The sequence below is a fragment of the Sycon ciliatum genome, chromosome 12 (assembly GCF_964019385.1).
Source record: "Sycon ciliatum chromosome 12, ocSycCili1.1, whole genome shotgun sequence".
Taxonomy (NCBI): domain Eukaryota; kingdom Metazoa; phylum Porifera; class Calcarea; order Leucosolenida; family Sycettidae; genus Sycon; species Sycon ciliatum.
Genome location: NC_088654.1, coordinates 25,880,094 through 25,898,107, shown reverse-complemented (window position 1 = coordinate 25,898,107; position 18,014 = coordinate 25,880,094). Strand labels below are relative to the sequence as shown.

The 18,014-nt window shown below is 48.5% G+C and overlaps 2 protein-coding genes across 4 annotated transcripts; one reads left to right on the top strand and one right to left on the bottom strand.

Annotated features, from left to right (window-relative positions):
• Positions 1 to 319: 319 nt before the first annotated feature.
• On the top strand, positions 320 to 10,100 carry LOC135828301 (protein-tyrosine sulfotransferase 2-like). 3 transcript variants are annotated; one of them, XR_010555622.1, is made up of 8 exons: positions 320 to 1,544; positions 2,515 to 2,562; positions 3,337 to 3,489; positions 4,271 to 4,384; positions 7,726 to 7,842; positions 8,197 to 8,330; positions 8,701 to 9,200; positions 9,235 to 10,100. XR_010555622.1 is itself a non-coding variant. In XM_065340749.1 (7 exons), exons 1-7 carry the CDS (start codon positions 1,185 to 1,187, stop codon positions 8,882 to 8,884), a joined length of 1,110 nt encoding a protein of 369 aa, XP_065196821.1. In that variant the 5' UTR covers positions 320 to 1,184; the 3' UTR covers positions 8,885 to 10,100. The 3 variants fall into 3 exon arrangements, 1 of the variants encoding a protein (XP_065196821.1); XR_010555623.1 differs by having other exon boundaries at positions 8,701 to 9,217; positions 9,252 to 10,100; XM_065340749.1 differs by having other exon boundaries at positions 8,701 to 10,100.
• A 1,089-nt stretch (positions 10,101 to 11,189) lies between these two features.
• On the bottom strand, positions 11,190 to 16,887 carry LOC135827812 (uncharacterized). Its single transcript, XM_065340241.1, has 2 exons — positions 16,598 to 16,887; positions 11,190 to 12,011 (listed from the first exon to the last, which is right to left on the bottom strand). Exons 1-2 carry the CDS (start codon positions 16,770 to 16,772, stop codon positions 11,812 to 11,814), a joined length of 375 nt encoding a protein of 124 aa, XP_065196313.1. The 5' UTR covers positions 16,773 to 16,887; the 3' UTR covers positions 11,190 to 11,811.
• Between the last annotated feature and the right edge of the window lie 1,127 nt (positions 16,888 to 18,014).

The window sequence follows — 18,014 nt, the reverse complement described above, 5'->3', positions numbered from 1 at the left end:
AGAGGCCTTCCCAAACTTTACTCAGCACCTTGGCCTTGCCCTGGCCTGGGCGTGTGGTTTGGAAGAGCGGCAACAAGTGGCTCGACAGCATGCTCGCATCGTCATAAGTCCCATCACTGAGTGGGTAAGGTAATACGTCATGGTAACCATGGTAACGTTGGTACGTGCCGTGCATGCACGCAGCGATCATCGATCGGATCGGACAGTGCATGCAGTGGGTCATGGATCACGCCGATCGACAGCTAGCTAGTATTAGTACTAGTATAGTACTCTCCACGCGGAGATCGCGAGAGCGCTGTCGATCTGCCTGCGGAAGCAACACAGTTCGATTCGAAATCAAGCCAGGTTCGGCAAGACAAGGCTGCACCCAGCCTGGCAGCAGTTCAGGAGTCCGTTTCCTAGCCTAAGTCTAAGATCATTCAAAGATCTTGATCTTGTTCGAATCGCGAAGGGCTAGGGATCATCCGAGATTTTTTGTCCTGCTATCCAGGTCATGAATTGGCGATAATTATCATGATTGTAGGTTACGACTTCCGCTGTGTTCACTGTTCGTAGCTGGTCGTCGTCGAAGCTGCGCTATCGCGCTAGTGATTGGACTATTTGAAGTGTCCAGGTAAAACTAAAATTATTGTCAATATTGAAGGCAGCAAACACTGTGACTGCACATGTTCCTAGCTAACGTTAGCAGCAAGAGTCTAAATGAAAAGAAGTTTTATGCAACCGAACCAGGCAACTGTAGGCGTTCTTCACTCAGTGTGAAATGCTATCGTATCGTGTTGGTCGCCGGTGCGAAGTCTGCACGTGCAGCTAGCGAGTAACGGCCTGTGTTAGCGCTCTGAATTTATTGCGGTTGCTGTGGAGCTGCTGCACAGTGACGATTGATCACTGGCTGGTAGGGATCTAGAGAGTGAACGCACATCACACGTGGCAGGCAGGCAGATCTGAATTCTACTTTATTCCCCAGTCGGCATCCATGATCACACAGTGCCTGCAGCACATAACATTGCTAGGCGATGTGATAGGAGAGAGTTCGCCAACGCTCCTCCAATCTGTCACGATCTGCTAGCTGAGACTGCGGCATAATTTCACATCACTGGATCTCGGACGCGGATATCTCTTGCAAATAGCACAAGCACTATCGCCGTGTGCTGAGTCTGTAGAGTGTGTGAAGCTATCGTTTCGCTATGAACAGGTACCGCACGTTCGCAGCAATGCCCGCCGCGGAGGGCAATGGCGGTGCCGACAGTTACGGTAGGCATGGCAACGTGGACGCAGACCCGAACGCCGCTGGCAAGGACCAGCAGCGGCTGCAGCGACGGCGTCTGCACCGCATCGTCACATCACCGCCCGTGGTGGCCATTTTATCGTCGTTGGCAACGGCCGCAGTGTGCATGACATACATGCGATGGCTAGGCTCTCCGTCAACGGGAAAACGGGTCTGCTCTCTCGCTGGAGTAAACTCGTCACGCCCGGTGCTATTTGTCGGTGGCTGTCCTCGTTCGGGCACAACCCTGATGCGTGTAATGCTGGATTCTCACCCTGATGTAAGTCACCTACCGTAGTCAGTTCACAGACATGATGCACGGCTAACTGAATATAGTCACACCTCGCTTATCCCGTCCTCTTTCATCCGGATCCCTCGCCAACCGGAAGAAAATCGTTGGTTACCGATTTACAGCATATGCCATGCATACACACAGTATGTGTGTTCGATTATCCGGTTCACTCGCCTATCCGGATATTTTTGTGGAAAACGGATGTGTGCGGTTAAGCGAGGTCTGACAGTACAGCAAAGAGGTGATAAAGCAGCACAAAGGTGAATAGCTAAACCAACAACGGCGTGACCCATACACGTAGAAAAGGAAGACGAAAGTGCGACGAGATCAACCAAGCGTGAAATGTAATGCGACCAAAATGGAAAGCCAATGGCCATAAGTTCCCATAACTAACCTATGCAAACAGAAACAGATTAAATTCACACCTAGGCTGTTAGGTAGGTAACTGGTTGTCAGCAATTCGTTAGTTACCGTACTTTCGCACATATAGGCGCATGTGCTTTTGTCCGGACATAAGCGCATGTGCTTATATGTGAACAATATTGGTGAAACATCCAGGAGCTGGCTGAATGGCCTGATGTCCATAGCCTCTATAACCATTACTGGTGAACTTGCCAGTGGTGAAATTGACCGCTGTGTGTGTGTGTGTTTATATGTGTTTGTATGTGCGTGTGCGTGTGCGTGTGTGTGTGTGTGTGCATGTGTGTGCCTGCATGGGTGTGTGTGTGTGTGTATGTGTGCGTGTGTGTGTGTTTATGTGTATGTGCCTGCATGGGTGTGTATGTGTGTGTGTGTGTATGTGTGTATGTGGGTGTATGTGTGTGTGTGTGTGTGTGTGTGTGTGTGTGTGCGTGCGTGTGTGTGCGTGTGTGTGCATTTATGTGTGTGTGTGCATGGTGTGTGTGTGTGTGTGTGTGTGTTAACACGTATACTGCTCCACCCTTACGTGCGACTACAGGTATTCTGCGGTGAAGAGACGCGAGTTATCCCGGAGATGCTCTCACTGGTAAGTTGCTTCTAATACCGTGGCGGCCCAATCAGTCTATGTAGTCAAGGCTGGGTTCATCTCCTCTATCACCTCCCTTTTGCATACCCGCTGCCAAACTGCATCTGCGGGACGAAGTAGTTGTTATTCGCGACGCGATGCAAAAGACAGGATAATTACAAGAGCGTATGGCGCTACCCAGATTGCACAGCGCTTTTGCTAGCTAGGAATTTAACCCGCTGCCTCATGTCTGCGGGGAAGTCAATGTTCTAAGTTTCTAACCATTTCGGCCGCCGGGTCATGAACCAGTCTGCCAAGCGATATGCTCTAGCAGGCATAATTATCGCCACTCTGGGGCGGGAAATAGTATTTTGTACAAACCAGGATCTGAACTGGCTGAGGCCTCCGGGTGTTTGAAACGCCAATTCTGTAAGTCTCTATCCATTCTGGGCGGCTGGCAACAACGGTCGACTCCTGACAACGAACACCGTTGTGCCGGAGAATTAGTTCTTCCAGCCGATGTTCTTTATAACAGAAATGTACGCACACTAGAAAATCAACAGCTCCGACTTGGTTTACATGCGGCCCTACACGATATGGCTCGTTATAAACGAAGTAAACGAAAACGGTTCGCTACAAAGGCTCCTGGCAATTTTGTATGGGTTCAAACAGGGACATGGGCAAGGGTTCGCTATGTCACGAAATTCACTATATGCGAGTTCGTTATAAGTGGAGTCGACTGTACATGTATTCACCCGTTATTGAACTATGCAATTGTATTCCTTGCTTGATTAGGTACGTAAATGGCGTAAGGATCGTGAGCAGCAGCGGCAGCTGGCTGGCGGTGTTACCCAGGACATCGTCGACGACAACGCACGGGACTTCATCTGGCGGGTGTTACGTCGCCATGGTGACAAGACGCCGACGCAGCGTCTGATGTGCGCCAAGGTAGGGTGTGCTGTGCGGTAGGCAGCGGTGCATACAGGCGCGTATTTCCACGGGGTTTCCATGCTGCCCACAAAACCTGTTCTAAAAGAGCACGACGGGTGAGCGTATAATCCCCGAAAGCTTTCGTGCCGGGCTTCACAATGAAGTCCCCGAAAGCTTTCGTGCCGGGCTTCACAATGAAGTCCCCGAAAGCTTTCGTGCCGGGCTTCACAATGAAGTCCCCGAAAGCTTTCGTGCCGGGCTTCACAATGAAGCCGCCTCCACTAAGCTGGATTATGATTGTACGGTAAAACCTGTCAAAGCGACCACTCGGATAAGGCGACCACATGTCCTAGAAGACTACTGCAACAAGGACCAAGGGATGCTATGTCAAGTCAAATGACCCTGGATAAGGACCTGGTAACAGAGACCACATTTTGAAGGTCCCTTGAGCAGTCGTCTTACTGTACATGTACACAGGTTTGCTGGTTTCGCATCCCACCTGTGGAGCCTTCTTTTGCACGCGTGTCACAGCATGCTACGCAAGCCTGCCAGGAATACGCTACAGACTTGATAGGTGTGGAAGATTGATTTGGTTTGGGCTTTAGCTGGCAGAGATGCCGGATTGTTCGAATATCAAGTTCACTCTCTGCCCGGAAAGCGGCGGAAACCAATGCAAAAAGGAACCCTTCCGATTTTGACAGAAAGTCCAAAGATTTCACTGTAGAAGTGTTTGTGTATGTATGTGTGGCTACAATGTCATGTGACGTGTGTGTGTGTGTGCACGTGTCTGGTCATTCAGGATCCAATGACGATGCGCCACGCCGTGTATGTGTCTCAGCTACTACCCAACAGTAAATTTATATTTATGATCCGCGATGGACGGGCAGTGGCCGCCTCCATTGTCAAGCGGAAAGTAAGTTCATTGACAGATGTATGCACGGACCCTGGTATGATTTGTTTACCGGTATGGACTATGCGTGCGATATGCGACCTGTTCATAACAGTCATTATCAATAGAAACCCTCCCTAGTGTTCTACTCCAATGATGGATAATTCTTCGACTTGATAGTACTCGGATGCAGCTAAGCATCAGGTCGTTGAATGCCAGTACAGTCAGACCTCGCTTAAAGGGGAAGTCCGGTGAAAAATTTAAATTTCAGGGTCGGTAGAGTTTCGGGCGCTGAGTCGAATGGTGTTGGTCCCACGTGTCTCCGACAAAGCGTTCTCGAGATATTTCCGTTTGAAAAACTGAGTTTCGGGGGCTGCGCCATGACGTCATGCGGCCGCGCCACACCCTCTGCAACGTCATAGCGTGCAGCTAGGTCAAAAGGAGTGCGTGAAAGCCCCCCCCCCAATAGACCCTTTGCACAATAATGGTCACGTGATCCGAGACGGGGCATCCTCTTCGATTTTTGTGCAGAGTATCAGTTGTTGAGCATGGTGGACACTGTATTTTTCCATTTTGGAGATGGAGGGGAGAGTGTCGAGTGGTTTGCCATCGATGGCTGTGGAACCCGTGGACGAACTGTCCAATGAAGAATGGTCTGTGAAGGAACTGAACAGTTTTCTGCTGAATGAGGGTGCGTATCTGTCTGGAAAAAGAAGGAGTCGTTGGAGCGGTAAGTCTTCCGCATTCAGTGGATATTTCGGATTACTGTACTGTAGATTGAAATATGTTTCGCTTCTCTACCTTCTCTCCTCTGTCCATGTAGAGAACACACACACTCCTCTATGCAGAACCCTGATGCTCCTAGAACTAAGAAGGGCACCACTTCCTCGAGTGTACCTTCATCATGCCCAACATTTCATGCGTCCGACTCCCAGTGGATGAGTGATGAACCTCTGTTTCCCAGAGTGAGTGCCACACCATGCGTGCTCGTCTCCAACGCAGGGGCAAGTCGCCGACGACAGTGAAGAGGGAGCTGATGGAGTAGTACTAGTGAACAAGCCCGTGGATAGTGTCCATGAGTTTTACTTTGGTGGCTATGTGCATAATGTGAAAGTCGGTCATATCGTGCACGCAGCCACAGCTCGAACTCAGATGACTTTCTCCGCACACCTGAGCGATGAGGCTGCGTCTCTCTCCTATTCAACATCAGCAGCTCGAGCAGCGCCAGCAAGCAGTCGATCTTCCAATAGCGAAGACAGGGATGGGTCATGCCTTTTTCTCAAGCTCCAGAGTCTCTTGGCAGGGCGTTCATTATCTTAGCAAAAGCAAGGATGAAAGTCGTCATGGACAAAGTGTTCCGAGCACAACACTGTGAACGATATCGCAGCACTGCGGCCCTCTTCTCGCCAGATAGCCAGGATTCCAGAGTGCGGAATGCCAGCATCACCAGGGAACGCATGGAAAGACAAGTGGGTTCCTTAGACTAACGTTAGGGATGACGGTTGGTGCAAACAAGAACCCAGAAGTGGTCCTTGGAAAGCATTTCGAAACTTCTTCCTTCAAAAACTAAAAAAACTTCAAATGAAAAAAGGCTGGGGAGTACATGTACATCGCGTCGGGACCGTGAAAACACAGCCTGTCACAGGAAACTTGATCACGTCCTGCAGCAAACCATGCATGCTGGTTGCATGCCAAGTGTGCAGCGCGTGCACAGCATGCCCCGTCTCGACCCCTCTCGCTTATTGTGCAAAGGGTCTATAGTGTCAGTGCTATTTCAAATGATTTGGCGACTGATAGTGATAGTTTGGTGCAAGCGACCCCGAAGACCTGTAACTCCTTGTGAGAGTGAGGATGCAGCCATGGCTGACCTTCATGAGTTCGGTCTGGGGCTGAGAACCTCAGTATTCAGCTGAAGAAATGGCCACGCGGGCCCGGTCAAGAGTCCCGACTGATGAAGAAGCAGCAGCTATTGCAGACGAGGCTGATCAGATCGCTGGAGAGCAGGGTCGCCAAAATGGAGAAGAGTGATGCGAGTGCTCTAAATGTTGTTCCATACCGATTAGATTCGCTTAGACTCCAGTAGCCTGCCACATGGTGATGTTTTGGTGCGAACTTGGAATATTTCGGACTACTCAATTGGAGAACAGTGCAGGCTCTTTGAACCACGGGCACGACTCTTCGCTCGCAACGCTATGGAATCTGAAAGTTCTAGGTCCGGGAGCTGTTCGCTGTTTTGTCACTTGTCACGGTTGTGCACTCATCGCTGTAACATAAAAATAATGAGGCGGGTGCGGAAAACTAAAATTTTCTTTCTCAAAGCACAACCACCGGCACCGGCAAGGAGAAACGCACGTTCTCTGACTACATGACTGTACAATACGACTGATACGAGTGTAGTACATGACAAGTCCGTGTGTTGACTAGTTTTCTGAGTCTTGTGTCAGTTGTGACTGCACTACAGCTAGATAACACACTGCACGCACTGCATGCACGCAGCGCAGAGCGCGTAGACATGGTAGAGGCTGACGGAAAAGTCCAACTCGGAAACGGCTATAATACGGTATAACCTCCAGGTTTACCGAGCTGAAAATCACAGGATACGTAGTGTTTGTAACACTGAATCGAATGGTCTTGGTCCGAAGAAGCTGCGACAAACGGTTCCCCAATCGAACGCGCTCCGAATATGGCCATTTTGTACACAACTAGATGGTGTGGCTACCTGGCTGCACGCTGTGACGTCATCACCTGGATCTGGGTGATGCGCGCTCAAATTCGCACATGTTCGATTGGGCGTATCTGACGAACCATAAGCCGCAGTCTCCTCGGACAAAGACCATTCGACTCAGCGACCCGAACTCTACGGACTGTGAAATTTAAATTTTTCACCGGACTTCCCCTTTAACCGCACACATCCGTTTTCCACAAAATATCCGGATAGGCGAGGGAACCGGATACTAGTAATAAAACACACATACTGTATGTATGCATTCCATATGCTGTAAATCGGTAACCAATGATTTTCTTCCGGATGGCGAGGGATCCGGATAAAAGAGGACCGGGTAAGCGAGGTCTGAGTGTATCACATCAGTCAGTTTTGTGCTAAATGTTGCGCATTCTGACTCACCATTATCTTGCTTTTAATCATTAGTTTTGGACTAAACGGATAACTTGTAAACTTATGGTCCTCTATTTTTTTCTTTTTCTTTTAGTCAATCCGTGGGTCTCCATCCGAGTTTAGTAGCACTGATAAGCACTTCTCCTTGTGAGAAGGCACCATTGCCTGTTTGCTTGAACGACTATAAATAAAAGCACAACAACGACAACACCTTTCCGCAACACTTTGTTGGTGTGTGCCTGGTTCACAGATACGCATCACCCGCGTGAACGGATCATCCCACGTCGACACGCTCCGCTTTTGGCAGACGATGATGTCGTCCATGATGGACCAGTGCTCTCAGCTGGGGCCCAGCAGGTGTTTGAAGGTACAGTCATGTGATGCATGTCAATGTTCTCCTACTGTACAGGCAGAAAATTTCGTTGGTCAATAATGTCGTCCAACTCCAAAGAAAGGGAGGTCGTCCGGTTCAAAATCTAGTCCATGGACCACAAGAGTGTCTTGAAAAGCTGGACAAATCGACATTAGTTCGGCATTTAATTTAGTCCAAAAGTTCCTTGGACGAAAAAGACGAAATTAAATTCCAGACGAATATTTTCTGGTTGTACAATATGCCAGCTGATACAATTTGGACTCTCTGAGGTCATTATTTTACAGTGCTGCTGATCATTCACGTTACCTCACTCTACACTGGGTTTGTTCTCTATGCTTTTTGCGTCAGGTTCGCTATGAAGATTTGGTGCAGTCGCCGCTGACCACCACACATACTATCATGGACTTCTTGCAGTTGCCATGGTCATCAAACTTACTCCGCCACCAAGAGCTGGTGGCCGCGGGCAATGTTCTAATATCAAAGTACGTTGGTTTGTACCGCTTTTCACAGCTTGATGTGTGTTTGTGTGTGCGTGTGTGTGCGTGTGTGTGTGTGTGTGTGGCCGTGTGTGTGTGTGTGTGTGTGTGTGTGTGTGTGGCCGTGTGTGTGTGTGGCCGTGTGTGTGTGTGTGTGTGTGTGTGTGTGTGCGTGTGTGTGTGTGTGGCCGTGTGTATGTGGTGTGTTGTGTTGGGAGGGAGGGGGGGGGGGGGGGGGAGGGGGTTGCGGGTTGCAGTGGGCAAATACGCAGTTGTGCATTATGTCCACCTGGATACGTTGGTCATAAATACAGACTTATCGTGTGCAGTTTGCTGTTGCCTCTCCGCTTTCTTCCTATTTGCTGTCTTCGTGCAGACTGGAACCATCCAGCGATCAAGTTGCCGAGGCTCTGCACACGCGAGCACTGCAGCGATGGAGAGACGGGTTTCCAGCGGAGGTGCTGCGCAACGCCGCACAGCTGGCGCCCATGCTCAAGGAGCTGGGATACGCTGACGATCTGCTTCAGCCTGGCGGCGGCGTTGGCGGGGGAAACCTGTGAGCAAATCGATGGCGCCATCGCTGGAAGCAGTGTGTAGCCTATCCATGATGGTGGTCATCACTAGCAGTGGACCGCAGGCCTGCCGGAACCCGTCCGGTTCGTCTGGCCATGGCCAGCCCAACCTTTTTTTGGCCATCAACGTATGTTTACTGCCGAAGAGGTGATTTGTATACCCTGCATATCATGCACATGTAGGAGTACAGTGAATCTGGCGGTCTAAGACGACCGCTCAAGGGACCGTTCACAAGTGACTGGAAATAGCATCCCTCGGTCCTAGTTTCAGTGGTCTTCTACGACAGGTGGTCTTCTAAGACAGGTGGTCTTCTACGACAGGTGGTCTTCTACGACAGGTGGTCTTCTAAGACAGGTGGTCGCCTTGACAGGTTTTACTGTAAGAAAGACTAGGATATGGAGGACCAATCAAAAACTGCTTCCGCCCGTCCTGTGTGGCCTATCCATGATGAAGGTGATCAAAAGATTATAAATGGGTCGCCAGAACCCGTGGCTGATGACTAAAGTTAATCCGTGATTGGTAAACTACCTTCTCATGAGCAGATGAGCAGCGGCTGTCTCTCTGAGCTGCTCACGTCGGCCGCTTCACGCCCATGCTGAAGAATAAGTCAGCTCGCAAGCAAGCAGTCACTGTGTTCTCACCAGATAGACACGGCAGAATAATGACGATAAGGGATTGTGATTGAACATCCCGTATCACTCACTATTCATTTTGGTCTTCTCTCTCTCTCCCGAGTCGTGTTTGTGCGGCGACGACTGCAAGACCAGTGCCCCGCCTTGGTGTCCCCTCAACCTTGAACCTTCCGAGTTGGAAGACTGTTGGTTAGCGCCTCAGAGATATGCTGGAGCTAGATGTAGGTGTCAGGGCGTCGAATGTCTCAGCACTGTGTCAGGTTTGTGCTTAGTTGCTGCGCTTTCTGACTATATAATACTCGAAGTAATTTTATTCCTGTAGCTATGCAGAAGACGCTACTTCAGTAACGTCTGGCGCTAGCCAGGGTCCACACAGCTTTAATTTGGTATTTGTTTGTTTGTGTCACGCCTGGCGCTATCCCGTATCTGTCCCGTACCGTATCGTACCATCAAACACAGCTGGCCACAATATTTGCTGGCTCCCATATCTGTCCCGTACCGTACCGTACCATCAAAGACAGCTGGCCACAATATTCAAATAGGGCTTTCAAATGCAAGATCATAACGTGAAGCAACTTGGAAGAATGAGTATGAATGCAAAGTGTATCGGGTAATGCATGTAGGGTGATTGTGCGGGTTCGTCCCAGGTTTAATATGCCTTGAAAAAAAAATAGGAGAATTGAAAAATTTATAACAACCCTATGCTTTTTTGCCTAGGTCAAGGTGCACCGGTGGTAGACGGTGCCGCATCACCCTCGACCGTACCTGTCCCGTACCGTGCCGTACCATCAAAGACGGCTGGCCACAATATTCAAATAGGGCTTTCAAATGCAAGATAATAACGTGAAGCAACTTGGAAGAATTAGTATGTATGCGAAGTGTATCGGGGGATGCATGCAGGGCGATAGTGCGGGTTCGAATCCCAAGTTATGTCGTGAAAAAAAAGGAGAAATGATAAATTTACTATGCTTTTCTTTGCCGAGGTACTAGGTCATCAAGGCCCAAAAAAGCATAGCGTAGGGCCCAGAGCTTCCAAGCTCTCTCGTTATTGTGCACTCTGGCAAGGTAAATTCGGGCCTGGTTTATTTTTCATTGCTATCAGGTTCGGCCTCATTTCCTCTGTGCTGCGCTGACGAGTCCACAAAAGACGAAACAGTTCTGTCCGCAGCTTGAGGACGACTTATTTTAGTTACAGTGGTGGACAGTTACTCATAACCAGAGAGTAGTACCCAAACTGGTTTGGGTAAGCCTCCCGGCTCATAAGGGGCCGTCCGTAAATATCAAACTGTCTTCATCCATTCTTCATCAAACGAATTATTTTAGTTTAGACCCAACCCCTCCCTCCCTCCCCCTCAGAACGTAAAAAATCTTGACATACAACAAAAGTTGCAGGTGTGTCACTGCCCCAACGGCCATGTACATGTATCAATGTTTTCTAAAACGAAATTGGTCAACCTTCTTCCCCATGGGCCCACCCCATAACGGAATTATTTCATTTTGTGAAAGAAAGAAAAAAGCAATTACGGACGACCCTTAAGTCCTAACTCATACCAATTCGTCCCTTTCCTCTTTTACACTTATCACTGGCTCAACATCCGATTTGACATTTATTTTTTCATTATCAGGAGATGCACTTGTTCACATCCCAACACTGCAGACATAGCGGGAAGGGTGGTTGAATTCAATACCAGACAGGAGACCAGAGGCTGCTCTGAGCAACAATGAGCACAAGAGCGCATGGGTTTGTGCCTTTGTGGGGCTCACCTGACCTGGCACCAGTCTTGGAGTCTTAGTCACACAAACTTACTCCGGGGGGGGGGGGGGGGGGGGGAAGACAGAAAACAAATAGTGAGCGATAAGGGGTGCTCAATCACACTATTCTGTTACGCTGGCGTATCTGAGCTCTGCATAAAATCAACTGCGATGACAGCATAACGTACTAGAGTACTCGTGGCTGGTCACAATGCACTCCTCTACACCATCAGGGGTAATCTGCGGTGACCATGGTGACCAGATCACCCCGTACGCAGCCATAGGAAAGCAATGACGTCGGTGTGTGGATTCCAGCCCTACGCCCACCAAACACAAGCCAATGCTGACTCCACGGAAGCACAATGCACATGAGCGAGCAACAAGCACGCAACGTGCCGTCACTCCACCGAATCTACAAGCATAACTCAGCGCGGCGAACACAAACGCAGAGAGAGAGCCAGAGATGCAGCAGTCCCTCATGAAATTGTTCATCTCACCAAACCCGTCACACTTCTTTAAATATATCTTTATTACGTGACATTGGTCGTCTTCAGTTTAGTCTTCATGATCTTCTTCATGACCTTGCGGCGCTTCGTCTCGTCTTGATGCCTCATCTTCTTCTTCATATGCTTGCGCTCTGAGTGCGTAAAGTGAATGTATGGTTGCTTGGGCTTGGTGTCTACTCCCATTGCCTCCTCACCCTTCACTGCACCAGTTGCTGCAGTCACCGCTGTAGATGGGAAGGAAAAGAGAGAAAGTCAATCCTTACAAGGCGGCGAGGAGACGGCAATTCAAGTAGCGCTATGACATTTAAAAAGTACCTGTGCTGTCATTTCTACGTACACATAAGCACCCCCCCCCCCTACACACACACGCAGAGCAAGGCAGCTTGTTTATGAATCCAGTAGATTTCCATGTGACCTTCGTGAGTGGAATTATGATCAGAAACATGAAATAAGAATCCTACCAAACGATCGAATTCGATCGTTTGGTATACAGTGACATTAAAATAATTATATCTCTGGTGTTCCTTCGCCGATTTTCATAAACAAAGTATCTACGTTTCGAGAAGACCCTTGGCTATCACGTCGAAGTTATCCGAAGTCTCTAGGAGTTACGATGCCGCCGTGGTGAGACTCGAAGTCGGAGACAAACTGAAAAATGCACTCAGATCGAAAAATTCAAAATTTCACGCTGCACTTGGCAGGAGATTTCCCCGGAATGGTATGTCATACTTAAGCATGCTGCACACCAAAACTTTGCGCTTGAAACGAGCTTTCCGCTGTAGTTAGTTTGAAGACGATGCGATGAAGGAGAATGGAATGGCGGCTGTTTGAACTTTGCTGAAGCTGTTCGCGCACGGCTGCTGTTTTGGGCGGCATTATATGCCACGCAGAGCAGAGGCTGTGCAGGTAGTTGGCTTGAGTGTGGTACTATTCTCTTCGTCTTGGAAATACCTTTCCAACGGTGGTTAGTTTGTAAAAATCGGTGAGTGTTTCAGAGAGATATGAGCGAAAGTGCATGTTATTTGAAGGTGCGTAAATTGTCGTACTTTCAGTGGGGCCTCAAAGGGTTAATGTCAAATCCTTAGTGCTCAATGGTTGCCAAGGTACTAGAACACTCAGCACTGTGTGCAGTCACCATGGTAACCTCAGTGCTCAATGGTTGCCAAGGTACTAGAACACTCAGCACTGTGTACAGTCACCATGGTAACCTTTGTGCTCGACGGTTGCCAAGGTACTGTAGAACACTCAGCAGTGTAGTTTAGCAAATTTAGGTCTGCGCCTGCTAAGGGGGCGCGCGAATCAGGCCACTTCCTGGTCACAACGGACACTTCGACAGTTAGCGGCAATGATTACTTTACACGTTACAGTTAGAAAGATTCGGCAGACTACATATGAACAAGAAATAAGTACAGGGGCAAGGAGCCATGGAGAGAGATTGTCAGGAAGAGAAAGGCAAGCTGGCTGGCGGCAACCGTATGCAAAAGTGAGGTTCGTGGCATACGGTACGCCAATATGCTAACGTACGCTAAAGCCAGTGCTTCCAAAAACATAGCGGAAAGTGCAGCGTGGGCAGCACAAAAGCCACGTGGGTGACTGTGAGAATTATGACGTAGCAAGTCGTAGCACGACATCAGCAAGAGGTACCATTGAGTGTGTGTGATCCCCGGCAGCCGAATCGGTAGGGCACTGTCCCGGAAAGACAGGGGTGCTGGGTTCGAATTCTGCTCGTGGATCCTTCTTTTGCAACATTGGCGCCCAACGTGGGGCTCGAAACCACGACCCACTGTGTGCAGTCACCATGGTAACCTTTGTGCTCAACGGTTGCCAAGGTACTAGAACACTCAGCACTGTATACAGTCACCATGGTAACGTAACCAACAGTACATGAACGGCAAAGTGTGCAGATTGTAAGTGTGCAATCACGCATTGCAGTCGTGGTGAAGTTCCTTGATGACATCATGTTGGTCATGCCACGCATAAACCCTGTGGAAATGTCGCCAGGAACCTACAAGATATGTAGTAGCAAGAGTACATGAAAACCAGAGTGTGCAGCTTGGGGCCTTTTCTGCTATGGGTGTCTGTCACGGCGGAATTCCGTGATTACATCATCTTGGCGCAGATCTGAGGCGGGAAATGGCGTAGTGCGTACAACTGAGCTGCAGTTGTGCAGAAAGAGACCTGCTTGAATCCTGCTTGTACGCACTACATCACTAAAATGATGTTATCACGGAATTCCGCCGTGACAGCAACCCACCCGAGCTGCACACTCTGGTTTTTATGTACTCTTGGTTGTAATGACTAGTAGTAGCAAGAGTACATGAAACACAGAGTGTGCAGCTCTGATGGGTTGCTGTCACGGTGACATTCCGTGATTACATCATTTTTAGTGATGCAGTGCGCACAAGCAGGATTCAAGCAGGTCTCTGTAACTAAAGACCACCGTGACTAGCGACCAGCCTGGTACTACGGACAGTCTCACATTCATATACAGTCAGTTGATTTTGAGCATTTTATCACTATAAGCGATATATTACCATGACCGATACTGCATGCAATGTATGCGAGTAGGGTGTCAAACGACTCAGCGCGCCATGCACATACGCACTGCATAGCTGGCTACAGCTCGTGACACACATCAGCACTTCCTCACGGTGGAGGCATATTTGGCAACTAAGTTGTACGAGCAGAACTCACCAAACAACACTGGACAAGTTCTTCACGAAGAAGTAACACCCTGTTCTCCTCTGACACCACTTGATTTTACATCAATCACTATATTAAACCGATGCAAAAATAATGTAATATAGGTCTTTTGAAATATGAATTCGATCACTATAGACGATTATTACTATACGCGATAACTGTGTATACTTAGTTATGGCAAATGAAAATGAGAAGTTGATCACTATAGCCGGTATATTACCATAGCCGCCAACCGTATAGGCAATACGGACTGTATGGTTGAGCGGTGCAAACCTCTTACCAAGGACCACCTGCTACTAAAGACCGCTTTCTCTGGCCCCAAGGGGTGGTCGTTAGTCACAGGTTTTACTGTACCTGCTTTGAGTAGAAGCCTAGCCCTGACATCGGCTTCTACAGTAACACTCCCGGCTTTAATACACGACCAGGGAATTTTCTAGAACCGCCCCAACCGGTTTTCGACCGGTTGAAATTGTTGGCGACCGGTTGAAAAGTTGCAAATCAGTTCCAACCGCCCGTACTTTTCTGTGGGTGAATGGAGCTGTCAATGGTCAAACGCGTCAAATTGCTGTCGAGTGCCGTATTTGGGTTGTATTTTGAAAAAATTTCCGGGGGGGAGCCCCGCACCCCCCGACTCTTCATTGGACCGTAACCGGTTGGAAATTCGTCCTAGAATATACCCTGAGTCGATGTAACAGTAAACCAAAGCCTGCAACTCGGCCAGGGGCGCCGGCAGGGGCGCCGGCTAAAGCTTACTGTAGAACGGGTAATTTTAGCGTTTTCCCATTGTCAAGCGGCTTAGTGGGATGGTCTAAGACCATGATTGAGAAACAGAGGGTACCAGGTTCAAGTCCTGCTTGGAAGCGGAAGGATTTTTTCCAGCCGTGCTGCGACCCACAGTTAATTGGGAACTCGTGGCCTGGCACGAGGAAAACATGGATGCAGTAAATGGGATTTTCGGTCTTTGACCACTTGCTGGTGAGCTGATCTACTCACCTCCCACCGCTTTAGGAGCTGCATCTGCGCCTTGATCCTTGAAGGGTGGTGGCGTTCCTACGGATGCGGAAAACCCGGCTTCCAGCCGAGTCTCACGCGAACTGTGAAATTTTTTAGCGACGTTTTATTTTAGCGATTTGCAGCGATTTTACTCACGGATCACCGGTGCACCACTATGTCTCAACAGATTAGCGACTTGAATCTTTAGCGAAAATGAGTCGATCGCTAGATTCGCTAGGGTTTTTACGTCGCTAAAATTACCCGTTCTACAGTACTTTGTCGTTTACGTCGTTTGTGACGTCGACACACAGTGGAAAGGTATGCTACTGTCGTGGACATGGAAGTCCGGTCGCACGTCTAGCGGCCCCAGGACGCTGGCCATGCAGCCGTGGATAAGCGGTACACGCATGCATTTATGCGCTGTAGCGCGCTGGTCGCATCGGATCAACATGTGCACTGCACGCAGCGTTCTGTACGCGCTGAGGGCGCCGGCCCCGGTCAATCGACTGGATTTCCATGTCCACGACAGTACAAGTCGCAGCGATGCAGTACAATCGTGGATGGCTGTGGCTTCCACGACTCGTGAAATATGATGCAAGCGACGAAATTTCGCTGTCCATAATTCATACTGGCATGCACACTCTGGCTTACATGTCTACAGAAAGGGGAACAACAACTTTATTTCTGTGAATTGGAGCTTCACGCGCAAAAGATCTTCATCTGCCTTTAATTAAGTTTACTACTCTTTATACTGGTCAGTGAAGTGTTCAACAGCTGCTGCCATGGAAACATTATAATTATAATGTTATGGTTGATTGGATAGCATGGCCTGCATTAGTCCATGATTCACTATGCATGCACGCACTAGCATACACAATGCGCTTGTGGATATTTTTTTCATATCCACACATGTCAGTATATTTACACGCGCGCGCGCGCGCACACACACACACACACACACACACACACACACCTCACACCTCAGACACACACACACACACACACACACACACACACACACACCATGTACGCGCGCACAAGAATGGCACAGACCGAGGCTCCGTTCATCAGCATTGCTGACATGAAGAGGCAGTGCACAGCTAAACATACGTACCTGGATCAGGGACAGCCATGTCTTCATCTTTTACAGAAACACTCTCAACGGGCATCGCAGGAGTGTCTTTGGAGTTCAGGACTTTTTCCAACTGTTCTCTGCGCCATGTCGAACGCTTGTCACGAATGGCGGCGCGGTTTCGCCTCTCCCGCTTGCTCCGTAAACCTCTAGCCATTTTATTTAGATATCGGACGTGCTCAACACAGACGAATGAAAAAATGAGAAGTAACTAATACTTTTAGTTTACAATGAGAATGCACATGAGAGAATAGGCATTCTTGATTGAAGATCGCATGCATGCACGCGCGGCATGGCATGGCATAATTTTCGTGAACAAAAAAGCGTGAAAATCATTGAAACTTTACAAATAATTATTATTATGAAGGATTGATATGGCATCAGGGAGTCGTAAAATACCGGGTATTTTACGACTCCCTGATTGGCATGCGTAGTACTAGTATTGCGTACGCACGTTGACACAATAGTGACGTCATCTCTAAATCAAAAATTCAAAATGGGCCATTTCTGATTTTTAATGAATACACGTACACAGTCATGTACTGTGTACAAAATCAAAAAGTTGTAGTACTCGTTGCTGGCCGCAACAATAGAATTACCGTATAAATAACCACACAGCAGGGCAGGGGTTATGCCTTTCCATTATCCTGTACGTAGGTTATTTGCACAGTATGCAAAATTAATAACGATTCTAAGCATCACAACAAATTTCGTGATTTGGCCCAAATCCGCAATTTTCTGCCGCGAGTTCCTGGCAAGTTCCGCATCTTTCCGCACTTTTCGCCGCTTTTGTTGTTGTTTTCTGCCACAATTTCTTGCGCAAGTTTTCGAGGATTTTTTCCGAAATTCCCGCAGGGACAGGGGCCCAATCAGGGAGTCGTCAAATGCTCTCTGATTGCTTCTGCCTTCGTTCTGCCACAACACACACAGCTGCCCGTACACGTTCCCAGTCCATAGATTCACTTGCTCTGCCTAAAGCACGCAATCGTTATGGCTTATTCGCTTTGAGCTTTCTGGCTTCTGACCGTTGGAATTCTCTTCCAGCTGACATTCGCTCATGCTCCTCGCTTTCACTATTCCGCAAATCTGTACGTGATCACATAGGGTACCCTGTAAAAAGGCCTTAGGCCTGTGGGGATTGCCCTATTCAAAATCTAAATAATAATAATAATAATAATAATAATAATAATAATAATAATAATAATAATAATAATAACGACTCCTTGGGCCCAATGGGCATGAAACTATTAGTTGCAACGAATGATGTGTGGTGCTCTGTGCCGTGTTCGTCCGCCAGACCGGTAGAAAATTTTAGTCCAGGGACCATTATTGAAAACCTGTAGAAACCGACGTTTATACTTTATAATAATCATGATAATAGTCCGGCATCTCATCGCGA